At 38.3% G+C, this 13,315-nt stretch overlaps 1 protein-coding gene across 1 annotated transcript in view; it reads left to right on the top strand.

Moving 5' to 3' along the window:
- DCDC1 (doublecortin domain containing 1) overlaps window positions 1–13,315 on the top strand; it is a gene marked incomplete at both ends in the record, with an annotated part of 278,965 nt that overhangs the window by 255,762 nt on the left and 9,888 nt on the right. The window contains 5 exons of the mRNA XM_081329080.1: window positions 2,653–2,820; window positions 3,589–3,774; window positions 5,177–5,380; window positions 6,222–6,429; window positions 12,155–12,286. Of these exons, the coding sequence (XP_081185206.1) occupies window positions 2,653–2,820; window positions 3,589–3,774; window positions 5,177–5,380; window positions 6,222–6,429; window positions 12,155–12,286 (898 nt within the window). The remainder of the gene's footprint in view (window positions 1–2,652; window positions 2,821–3,588; window positions 3,775–5,176; window positions 5,381–6,221; window positions 6,430–12,154; window positions 12,287–13,315) is intronic.

The following is a 13,315-nucleotide window of genomic DNA, read 5'->3' as shown; positions in this document are numbered from 1 at the left end:
TTGTTTTCACTTGAGATACAAATTTAATGAATAAATGTAGTATACCAGAAAGAGAAATGAAAGAATAATTCCATTCCACAAGTAGATTGCTGCATCAGGTAGCCCAATATAAGTAAACTGTTGCTAAAGGAGTGTCTTAGCCTATTCCACCTTTAATGATGGGGGGGTGAGGTGTTACCCCCCGTTGATAGGGCTCGCAACTTGGGCATCCTCCTGGATTCACGGCTCAGTTTTGAAGACCATATAGGAGCCGTGACCAGGGGGGCCTTTGCCCAGGTTTGCCTGGTGCACCAGTTGCGGCCCTACCTGGACCGGGATGCCCTGCGCACAGTCACTCATGCACTCGTGACCTCCCAATTGGACTACTGCAACGCTCTCTACATGGGGCTGCCCTTGGGGACCACCCGGAGGCTTCATCTGGTGCAGAATGCAGCCGCGCAGGTTGTGATGGGGGTTTCCCGATACTCCCATGTAACACCTCTGCTCCACGAGCTGCATTGGCTTCCAGTTGCCCTCCGGGTGAGATTCAAGGTGCTGGTGATGACCTATAAAGCCCTAAATGGCTTGGGTCTGGGATATCTGAGGGAACACCTGCTGCCGGCATCAAGCTCCCTTTGTCCTGTGTGCTCCCACAGGGAGGGTCTTCTCAGGGTACCGCCGGTAAAAGATTGCTGGCAGACAATACCCAGGGGGAGGGCCTTCTCTGTGGGTGCGCCTGCCCTTTGGAATCAGCTGCCTGTAGAGCTTAGGACTGCCCCTGACCTTCACTCATTCCGCCGGGACCTGAAGACCTGGCTCTTTGAGCTCTCTGGCCTGGACTGAGAATATTAATTAGGATTTTAATTGTATTTTAACTGGGGTTTTATTTCAAGGTCAATATAATCTTTTTAATTGATTTTAAGTTTTGTAATTTGTTGTATTGTTTTTAAAAACCTTGTGAACCGCCCTGAGTCCTACGAGAGAAGGGCGGTATATAAATCAAATAAATAAATAAATAAATAAATAAATAAATAAATAAATAAATAAATAAATAAATAAATAAATAAATAAATAAATAAATAAAAAGCTGCAGCGGAATCCATCCAGAAAGGCTTAATTAATGATCTCGCTTCTGAAAACAGTGTTAGTGATCTGTTTGTTTTGTAAAATTGGTCTTCTGGGCTGGGCTTTAGAAAAATCTTAGCTTGGACCAGGGATGAGTAATATATTCCTCTGTGCTAGCTGCCACCAACATCAAAAAGCAAGATATCTGGCAGCATTCATGTAGGCAATATCATTGTGTTAAATGACCCATGGTTTAATGGGTATTTCACTGCATTAGCCTTACTTTCTGGTAGTTCCAGAAGAAGAGCAATAAAAAAGCAATGGAAGATGCTGGGAGGTTTTTTTAGAAAAAATATTTTATTAAGAATATTAATGACAGTAGTAAAAACTGATGGAAACTAAATTTAGAGAAAGAAAAGAGAATGAAAAGAAAAGAATAGAAACTACATGAAAAAAGAAAAAGAAAGAAGAAAAAGAATATAATAAATAAAAAAAAAATGTAATCTCTACTATAACTCATTCCTTATTTAAAAGCAAATCTACAAAACATCAAATTTCAATTCTGAGGTCAGCAAAAAGTCCATAAAGGGATGGCAGAATATTGCAAAAATATAAAGTCCTATTTTAACCTTGATCAACTAAACCAACATCATATTCCTTCCTTTTACTTTTAACAGTCTAAATCTTTAATTCAATCAAATACAGTCATAGGATTACATTTGTCTTCAATTCTTCTTTAGCCCAAATTTCTTGAAGGTTTTAACAAGCTTCTTTTACAGATCCAATAAGAAAACATTTTCCAGGTCATTCTCTTGGTTTGTCATTTGTATTTCCCTTTTAATTTTTGAAACTTCACCCAGTTTCTTTTGTATATCTAGTAAAACATCCTTTCCCAAATTATTCCCTTGTTGTTTAAATTTGTAATCCCATTCTGCATCTCCTCTATCTGTCAGATAAAAGTTGTTCTACATCTGTTTTTCCTTTATTAACTACTTTTAGACAGAGTTCATCTATAAAACTAGCCATCATTACTGTAAGTGTTGATATTGTAGTTATTATCTTCTGGCTCCATTCTTCAAAACATCTCCTTTAATATTTCTGATGTTATGACATTTTGTGTCATTTTGTAAATACCAATAATAGCATGTTTTTTAGTTTTGTTTAAAATCTTTAGTCCTTTCTAGTGTCCCATTTCTAAAATCATCACTAATATTTCATTATGACTTGCAATAACCAGAACAGCCAACATAAATCTGTTTGCAATAAGAAGTTGTTTACTTTTGTAATCGTCCACAATCTTATTATAGTAAAAGTCAATATTCCAAATTTATCTGAATCCTTAACTTATTTATAACTTTATTAGATCAAAATCCCATCTACTTGTTGTTCACTGTTTATTTCAACTTTTTTAAGTTCTTAAGCTTGTAATTTATTTGAACAAATTTTATATGCTAGTATTGTTAAATACCAGAAGTATAGTAAAAAGATAAAGGGGTGTATTGTCGGATTATCTATGTTATTTTAATTTTAAAATTGTAATTAAGAGTCAATTATCAGCTGGAAATTATTGAAAATGAAAGGCAGGACAAATATTTTATATTTTGACAGAAATACAAGCCACATAATTATGGAGCTGCCAACCAAAAATGGAATTTCACAGAAACAAAAGTTTTTAGTGCCTTTTATAGCACAATATTGGACCTAGACATTACAGCAGCAAACTATGCTTCTATTTGTACATTTACCATAACCAAGACAGAAAAAATTGACCAACCAGTAAGTAAAGAGAAAGAAAAGAAAAATGTAACTCCACTATGATAGGTAATAAAGACATAACTTATGAAGTATTTTAATATTCTTTTAAAAGTTCTTTCAAAAGTAGCATGATTCATGCCCATTTGTTTATAATAATGAAACATTACTTATAGTCCATTCTAGCTCTACATCAGGTGTCTTCAAACTTGGTCCTTTTATGACTCATGGACTTCAACTCCCAGAATTCCTCAGCCAGGCAAGCTGGCTGAGGAATTTTGGGAGTCCATTGAAGACCCCTGTTCTACATTAATCTGCTTTTCTTTAAAAGCATTTTTAAAGCATAAAAATGTTTAAACAGAAATTCAAATGTAAAATGCCCCTTGAAAGCTTTTTCAAACAAAGCAGTCATTTCTAAAAATTCTTTTCAAATTCACTTCTGTGAATTTTAATTTTCTAATATACCTTTTAATATGCGTTATATATTTTAACCAAAGACAACACAAAATTCAAAGAAATGGATTGTTATGTTTTCCAATTAAGCTAAGATGGAAATCCAAAAGTTACAGCATCTTTTGTTTCAAAACTATGCAGTTTAAAAATAAATGTTCTAGTATCAACTCATATTATAGAATTTTACTGATAAATATACACATAATTAAAAAGAGGAAATTGTGAATACTAAATTTGAAATATTTCACATTTAAATAACTATGCAAAAAATAGAAAAAAATGTTCTGCAGTATTTAATTTAAAGTATTTTGACCTTTTTTTAAAAAACAACAACAACAGGGCTACTATTTTCTTTCACCTTGTGGAAAGAAAAAAATAATGATATGTTTGGCTTGTGGAAGGACCCTCAGAGGAAAGAAAGAACTGAAAAAATTGCTCCCTGGGACTATATTTTCCTGTGCCTCTGGTTTCCAGGACAGAAATAATTTACCCTTTTGTCCTTTTAAATGCCTTGATGTTAATAAGGTGAGTTAAGCCTTTCACATATGTACACTGGAGATAAACAAATAACTGGCCATATTATAACTTTATCTTTTAGATGGTTTGCAAATTGTGGAGTATTTGTATTTGAACAACATTATTAAAAAATTAAAATTAAATACCATTTCTTTCTGGCTTTAGTAGTGACTATTTGCTTTAGGCTAGGTTTGAATCCAAACCATCATCACAAATTTTGTCTTTATTTTTTATTTTTTTTAAAAAAAAGATAATGCTATTTATGCTAGAGAACATGTTGATTTTAAGCAGTATTTTAAATATTTTAGTGCTTAACTCTGATTTTGAAAATGCTGAAATGAGTTGAAATCATGCTTGGATTAATTCTGACTTTAACCTTAATCACTGAGAACAATTTTTGGCCTGCCTCACAATTATTATGAATTAATCTTCATGTAGAAGAACAGGAAGTGTGACTTAATTATCTTTTATCTTGTACTTACATATATATCTGTTAAATGACTGTCATTTATTGTAGCATGATTCAGAAGGGAACTGAGTTAAGCAAAAAATAACCTCTCCCCCTGCAGCTTACCGTTCCATTATTATTATTATTATTTTTAAAAAGACCTATAGTTAAGAGTATAACCCCTTGGGATGCAGAAAATCCTGATTGCCACTACAGTAGATACTATTAGTAGCTACAAACATAGTCCATTCAGCAGCTATAAGAAATAATCGAACTGGGATATAATTATATACCTTGAGAAATTGCCATGGGTATATATTCACTAGGTACATGGTAGAAAAGTCAGCAGTTTTTTCTAGCTGTACATTTTATTTGGGAAAGAAGGATTTGAAATCCGAGTACTATAATGTAGAAGCAATTTTCTTTTGAAAAGGATTGTGTAAAAGATTTGAGTCAGTGGGTAATCTTAAACATCTGGGGAGATTAGCAATTAACATTAGTTCAGGAGTTTCTATTCAATTAAAAAAAAAACCAGTCCATTCACTTCCTGTTTTACTTAATGGCATTTGAGAAAAGAGCAGCTAAAAATGGATTTTCTACTACTTTCTTTGATGCATGTAGTATGCCTTTCTTAACTTGTATTATTTAGTTATATCATTTTTTGCAGTAATCTATCAAGGGTGTATCAAGGGTGGTTAAACTAACCATTTTAAATATATAACTTCTGGCAATGTTTTTATAAAAATTCAATTCTGAATCCTCTGAAATTGGTATGTGTTTAAAGGGATATTTGCCTGTGTTTTTTTGTCTATCTTGTATTTTCTCCACTTTGTCATAAAAGTATAATGTTTGAAATTCAAATTTAGATTTTTATTCCATTTGGTTACCTTTTAAAAAGTAACTTCACTAAGTTTATAATAAAACTGAAGTAATGCTAACATTATGTTTTGTTTTATCGTGGAGATTGAGTTATTCTCTGACAAAGCTGAATCTACTCTGCATTATTTCGAAGAAGTTCTAGCATCCTTAAAGAATGAAACCTCCTTGCAAGTCATCTCAGAAAAGATATCTGCAGCTCTAGACCAAAAAACAGTAAAAATAATTGCGTACAAAAATGGAGATGGATACCGAAATGGGCAACTAATTGTTGCTCACACATTCCCGAGGGTAAGTAACATTAACTCAAAGAGGGAATTGTAATAAAATTGATGAGGACAAATGATGTGTCTGAGAGAGTAAGATAAAAAAAGTATATTACCAGTTCATACATGCTGGGGGGTGAGGGGAAAAGCAGTAGGCGTGAGCTTAAATGGACTCCAGAAGATGGTAGAGGACAGGAAGGCCTGGAGGAACATTGTCCATAGGGTCGCGATGGGTCAGACACGACTTCGCAGCTAACAAAAAATCTACAAGTGTCTTCCTGGAGATGTCAGGTCAAATCCAGGTTTGTAAGAACTGCTATAGATCTCTAGCATAACCAAACATCATTGGGGGGAGAAAGAGCTGTCTCATTGTAGGTAACACATTAAAAGTAATATTTCTACAATTCACTAAGAGTTAATAATCTCATGTTTGTACATTTACCCTCTCTTGTTTCCAAATGTTTCCCCAAATAGCAATAGAGGACTTGTTTCTCTTGATGAGAAAAAAAAGGTGTTGAAGGCTTCTGATATTACTTGAATGTATAAATTTAATTATAAATACGCAGAGTGATCACCTCGTGAAGCTGCAAACATTTGCAGGCAGTACATGTCTTGAAAACCAGAGATTTATACATTAAGTGGGAAATCCAGTGAAGATTTAGGAAAGGAAAATGATATTAGGGGCTATTTAGTCATGCAAGCAAAATTGATGTATGGTCTCCAGAATCTTAAAGGAAGAGTGGAATGCAAATGTAATATAGCAACCTTGTTAGAAAAATATCAAAATGAGAATTACAATATGATCATTTATTTTTATATGTGTTTGAAATATATACATACACACACATATATTTTCCTTTATGTAGTTGCTTTCATTATGTACAAGACGTCTTCAACTAAGTAGGACAGCTTGCAAGCTATATAACAGTGAGGGGACCCTGATCCTGACAGTGCAGGATTTAGTCTTGTGTGCAGCAAATGATTACCTCAAAAAGCAAGAAACTGAAGAAAGAAATGAAGAAGCCATTTCTGATAATGACCTTAAAGAAATTGTATCTGTGTTTTCAAGGAAAGGTAAAATGTGACTTTCAATATCTTGCCTATGAAAAGCATCTGCAATTGGTAACCAGCAAAATGAATCCTTTTTGGGGGAAAAAATATATGGAACAGTTTTCTGACATCATGGCCAAAAGTCTCTGATGTTGTTTTATTTATTTATTTTGCCTATTAAAAGCATCTGCAATTGGTAATTAACCAGCAAAATGAATCCTTTTTGGGGGAAAAATATATGGAACAGTTTTCTGACATCCTGCCCAAAAGTCTCTAATGTTTTATTTTTTTAAAAAAAAAACACCTCATTGTTAGTTTGCTTTGGTTTAGTTTTAGGTGTTCATGAGTTTGCCATTTTTACCTTACTTTTCACAGTGCATCTTTAGTCTTTTATTTCAGATGTATTGTGCACAGTTTTGAGAGCATTTAGCAAAAAGGATAGTGTATGCAAACAAAAGGTTTGTCTATATTTCAGCTTATGTACCAGCAGACTTTGACTTGATTCTTTGAAGTGTATCTTGAATAGATGTGTGGGCTCTTTGCCTGCTGAGCCCTGTTAAAGAATCCTCTAGAGCAGGGGTGTCAAACTTGCAACATCACATGACGTGTTGCGATGTATCGTGACTTTTTTGCCATTGCCGGCAATGGGCTGGGCATGGTTTCACTATGATGCATCCGGCCCGCGGCTTGGCAGTTTGACACTCCTGCCTCTAGAGCAAAATGATATTGGTGTGGGGGGTGGGTGGCTTTGATGTTTTATTTACTCTGATTTTATTTTGTTGGTTTAAGCAAATAATTCATTTAACTCCATATTCTGTATACGCTGGTGGTCAATCACATGCATTCATAAAGCTCATAAAGACAGATTGGAGAAGTCAAAGATGTTGTAGTCTTTTTTCATGGAAAATATTATAGACCTCTAACCATTTTGAGCGACCTTTTCTGTACCTTCTCCACTTCTTTGCAGTTACATCATTTTTGAAATGTGGTGGCATTACTCAACCAGTAGTTTTATTTTAAATTCCCTTCCTAATTATCCTGAGCATAGAATTTGCCCTTTTATAACAGCTACATTACTGAACTGTCCACAAAAATGCCAAGATTCTTTTTTGAACCAGTTCAGGTCTTGTGAATGTTTATGTGAAGTTCTGCTTGTTTTGTACCAAAGCACATCCTCTGGCATTATCTTTATTGAAAGTGATTTGCCATTTGAAACCCACTTAGAGATCATTTTGGAGGTCTTTGCAATCCATTTTAAAAATTGTATTACCTTGACAAATTTGATGACATCATAAATTGGAACACCTTACCCCTAAATCCAGATTGTTTATTAATCAATTATATCTATCACTCTTTTTACTTAATTTGTGGTGCACTTTGCTTTAAATATCTCTCCTGTTTAAAAATTATTGAATTATTCATCTTTTTTTCTTAATCATTAGCCAGTTACCAGTCCATGACATGACAAGTGCTTGTCCTCTAAGTTGATTTTAAAAAATGGTGAGGTTGTTTGTGAAAACCTTTTTGAAGTAGAGATTTTAGATTAAAAAAATGTGGAAGATTACTGAAACAAAATGTATATCAACATCTAGCTCAAGAATTTCAAATAATACTCCAAGTTCATTCTTTCAGCCCCCGTCCGACGAATCACCAGAAAGAATGAGTCCGGAACGAGAGCTGGTTCTCCTGAGCCACGTTTATTACCTTCACAAACAGTCACTCGAAGACAGACGAAGTCAGCGTTGATCCAACAGCACAATCAACGCTGCTAAATAGCCGGCAAAGCCGACACCCACCACCACACCCTTAAATGCTTAACCACGCCCTCACCCTACTTAACTACCGCCCCCCTTGGCTCCCACCCTTTGGCACCCGCCCCCAGGTACGTACCCTCCCTGGCCCCGTCCCATCACCATTGCAGCCGGTAAGCCACCCCCCAGCCCAAACCGCCCTCCTTTTCCCCAGAGCTCCGCACAACCTCGCCTCCCCCCTCAGGTCCCCAGACCGCCGTGAGTTGCGCCGCTCGGACCATCCACCGCTGGTGCCTGTCACGCAGTCCCCTGCCACCTCCTGGCCCACCCTGCCGCCTCCTGGCCCACTCCTGGCCCACCCTGGCACCCGTCCCCGGTCCGCTGCTCGGGCGCTGGGCAACTGCCGGCTGCGCCACCGCACGGCTGCTCCCCAGCCTTCCGGACGGCCCCGGAGGCTGCTGGGCCGCGTCGGCAGCCACGCTCTTCCCTGGCTTGTTCCCGGGGCACGGCAAGACGCCCTGTGGCCTCTCCAGGTGCCGGGCGGGTGGCCGCTGAGTCGACTCGGCGGCCGCACTCCTCCCCGGCTCGTTGGCTGCTTCCAAAGGCCAGCGGGTCGCTCCGCGGCCTCTCCAGCTGGTGGGCGGGTGGCTGCTGCGCCGTCTCGTCGGCTGCGCTCCTCTCCGGCTCGTTGGGGAGGCGCGGGCACTGGCGGCTGCTTCTGAAGGCCGGCGGGTCGCTCCACGGCCTCTCCAGCTGATGGGCGGGTGGCTGCTGCGCCGTCTCGTCGGCTGCGCTCCTCTCTGGCTCGTTGGGGAGGCGTGGGCGCTGGCGGCTGCTTCCGAAGGCCGGCGGGTCGCTCCGCGGCCTCTCCAGCTGATGGGCGGGTGGCTGCTGCGCCGTCTCGTCGGCTGCGCTCCTCTCCGGCTCGTTGGGGAGGCACGGGCGCTGGCGGCTGCTTCCGAAGGCCGGCGGGTCGCTCCGTGGCCTCTCCAGCTGATGGGCGGGTGGCTGCTGCGCTGTCTCGTCGGCTGCGCTCCTCTCCGGCTCGTTGGGGAGGCGCGGGCGCTGGCAGCTGTTCCCAGAGGCCGGTAGGTTGCTCCGTGGCCTCCCTGGACGTCGGGCGGGCGGCTGCTGGGCTGTCACGGCGGCTGTGCATTTCCCTGGCTTTTCGGGAGACCGCAGGCGCCGGCGGTAGATCTCGGGGCCCGGTGGGTCGCTCCGCGGCCCCTCTGAATGTCGGGCGTGCCGGGCCCGACACATTCCATCTCTGAAAATCTTACTGTTTATTAGATACACTGCATAGTAACATCGAAGCAAAACTAAATCTGAGGTTCCAACAACAAACCATAGACTTAATAATTTTCCCAGCCAAACCCCCAGAGTGTTATATAGTCCATATAACAAGTTCACTTTTTTATGGGAAACATCTGCTTCAAATCCACACCTGTTATGGTGTCCTTCAAAAGGCTTCAGGCTCTCACAGTCTTCAACAGTATCTTGAAGTTTTGTTTCTCCATCTAACCCACTCGAAAGTAACACCTCCCCTCCTTATTGTAAAGGCAAGTTGAAACGTAGAGGCATGTAGCTGCCAAAGTTTTGTCCTTGACAATGTATTGTTGCAGAAATCTTATTAGTATCCTTTCAAAAAGGTATTTGTATGTTTAATCATATTCTTTAATAAAACATTGTACTATTTAACTCAGAGTAGACATTAAAGTAATGGGACATAAATTCCTATGTATCCTAGAACTTGAAGCAACTGTAGTTACATCGATTATTTTCAGATACACTCAGAAACAGATGCTGATTTTAAAAGTAAGTTGCATATTTTTCTTGGAAGCAATTTCACATTTATAATCATCAGATGTATACCATCTGGGCCCAGCTATTTGTTTATTTTTAATTCATCCGTTTCTTACTCTTGCTCCTTCTGTCTGTTCATCGAACCCTTCTTGAAAAAAAGAGCTAAGGCATAGACATCTATCTTATTTTATCAATGAAGACAGAAGCAACAAATAAGGTTTTTCTGCAGTTTTCCTTTCCTCCTTTATGTCAACCAGCACCTTTTTGCACTGCTTTATGTGAGTGTTCTCTTTCTGTTTTTTTATACTTGAGCGAGACCACCTTGCTATCATTTTTGCTATACTGCTAGCACTTCTTTAAGCAGACTTAACAAAAGAGCTTTGAGAGCTCTTTATAATAGATTTAACAACAGATTCAATGTCTACAGAGGCCTTTATCTGGACTGACAGCTACTGCTTAATTCAGTTTCTGCAGCACTCCTCAGATTATCAATTCAGACTAATTCCATATCCTCTCATGCAATACATTGATCCTGGAGGTGATACATTATTCCCATCTAAACAGAATGTTGTTTGGTTCCTAATTTTTCTGGCCATTTCTATTATGTTAGAACATTTTCTCAACACTCTAGATGTTAACAGGATCTTGGCCATGCATATTGCTGTGGCAGCCTTGACTAATCAAGATGTATTTGGAAGAAGGGCTTTCTGCCGAAGATATTTCTCAGCAATAGCAGTGTGCCAAAGTGGATTCTGTATACACAGAAAACTGTTTCTGCATATATACAAATATGTAGTTGCCAATTGGAGACCCACAATTACCGATTAACAGCCTGTAGTAGAAGATGAAGATCAGTTAGTTGCTAATATGTATAGATTGTCTGAATACTCTTAATTGTAGGGCAACAGATAAATTCCGAAAAAGAATTATTCTCTCTCTCTTTCATCTATTGTAGGGAATCATACTTGCAACAAGTATTGAAGTTCACAGTTGCACACTTTATTTTTAATGGAGAAACACACATATTTATAACAATGGACAAAAGCAGCTTTGTTAATTTGTCAAATTCTTGAAACATATCAGTTATTGTAGTTGTTATAATACTCCTAAAAGGGGGTGAAGGGGTGCTGGGAAGTTAAGTGTTTAGCCAAACAAACAATATAACTGGACAATGCTTTAAGGTTCCACTAAAGAGAAATTTCCTGACAGTGAGAACAATTAAGTGGAATGAATGTTCCAACACTGGAAATTTTTAAGAAGAGACTGGGCAGTCATTTGTCTGAAATGGTATAGGGTTTCCTGCTTGAGCATGGGGTTGGACTAGAAGACCTCCAAGGTCCCTTCCAATTCGGTTATTCTGTTCTGTTCTTTGCTTGGACAATGCTGAAGCACTCTGTGAAGGTGCTTAGAATGAAATATTGCAACCTACTGCAATGAAATAGTGCAAGAAGCTTATTGGATGAGAAGCGAAACATTTTCTTCTTCCTCAAGGGAAAAAATAGTCCAGTTGCCTTTTGAAGAAAAAAAAAAGCACCTTTGAGACTTGAGCTAATCAGGGTCGAACTACTAGCTGTGGGTGAGTTAGCCTGCAATACTGCATTCTAACTACTGCACCACCAGAACTCCTAATTCCTTAGCAAAAAAATTTTTAGTGTTTAAATGCCTAGTTTTGTTGGAAACTCAGTATATTTCTGGGTGTATATGTTTAGTGCCAAAATGGCATGGTCATAGACAACCAGAATTTGATATACTCATCCCAGATGGGCAGACTTTGGGTGCCCCATGCGCTTATGAGAATTAAGGGATGGGTTCCTAAAGTAGTTCTTTGCCATGGTAGCCCTCACATCATAGGATAGTCTCCCCACCTCCACAGATTCATACTGCTCCCACATTGGAATATTTCGTGAAGACTTTGAAGATGGAACTCTTCCTCTGGATATTTGACGCCTAATAATTTTATTAATAATTTGGGTTACTGCCATGGATTTGGTAGTACATTTTACCTATTTATTTATGGTTTTTTTTTAATTTTGGTATGTGGCTATACATTGCAAAACTCTGAAAGTCAACTTGATGCCAGCAGTAAATAAATTCAATAATATAATAAGGATAGAATTAGAAAATTGCACACTTTAAGAAAACTGTAAAATAAAACTGAATTCTCATGAAATCTTTCCTTCTCTCTTTACACCAAGATAAGAATAAGAACATCAACTTTACATCATCAGCAATAACATCAGATATTGATCATTTGGTGCTCAGCAACATTCTTAAAAATCCAGTTGAGGTCTGGGTTTCCAGTGGAGAACCTTTTCTACCTTTGGATAGTAAGTCATTAAACAAAAAAGGAAATGTTATTAGAGCTTGACATTTCCATCTGTTTTCCTCTAAATGGCTGATATCCTGCCCTTCAAATTACACATTCATTTTCATAATTCAGTGAAGAACGTAAATGTCCAAAAATATAAATTTGTATATAATTCATCTCTAGAGTATAGAAACAAAATACTAAATATACTTTGCAAAATAATAGATTATTATCAATGGACAAATTATAGAATATTTTTATTTATTTTTCTCATCTCATTCCTGACGATTCTTCAACTATTTACCACATTTATTCAATAGGTGGAAGATGAGTGTGGATTTAAGACAAATCCCATACAAAAAAGGAACTTAGGCAGAAAATTTTTTATGAAAAACAAAAGTTAGGTTGCTATCCAGCTTCTCTACCTTGCTCACAAGGAATGCTAAATCTCAGTTGAAGATTTTCTTAATTATGTATCTGTGATATGAATAAATAGCATTTTATGTAGTATATGCACATACATATATGTACACATGAACAGACTCATGTATACATACAGATACATATACATCATACACAGTCAAGAAGTATCACAAAAAGGCAGAGCTTAGACAAAAAGATAATATTAAATTCATAAGTAGTAATTCAACTTAATTAGCTATTCACACAAAAACTATCAACTATTGTGTTATAGGGATGTGGTGGCTCAGTGGGTTAGGACGCTGAACTTGTTGATCAGAAGATCGGCAGTTTGGCAGGTCGAATCCTGAGTGCCGCGTAGCAGAGTGAGCACCTGTTACTCGTCCCAGCTTCTGCCAACCTAGCAGTTCGAAAGCACATAAAAATGCAAGTAGAAAAATAGGGAACACTGCGGTGGGAAGGTAACAGCATTCTGTGCGCCTTGGCGTCTAGTCATGCTGGCCACATGACCACGGAGACGTCCTCAGACAAACGCTGGCTCTTTGGCTTTGAAACGGAGATGAGCACCGGCCCCAAGAGTTAGAAACGACTAGCACGCATGTGCGGGGGAAACTTTACCTTTACCTTT

This window comes from Vipera berus (genome assembly GCF_964194415.1).
Source record: "Vipera berus genome assembly, chromosome: 1".
Classification (NCBI taxonomy): domain Eukaryota; kingdom Metazoa; phylum Chordata; class Lepidosauria; order Squamata; family Viperidae; genus Vipera; species Vipera berus.
Note: the sequence above shows the minus strand (reverse complement) of the source record. Positions and strands in the feature narration are given on the sequence as shown.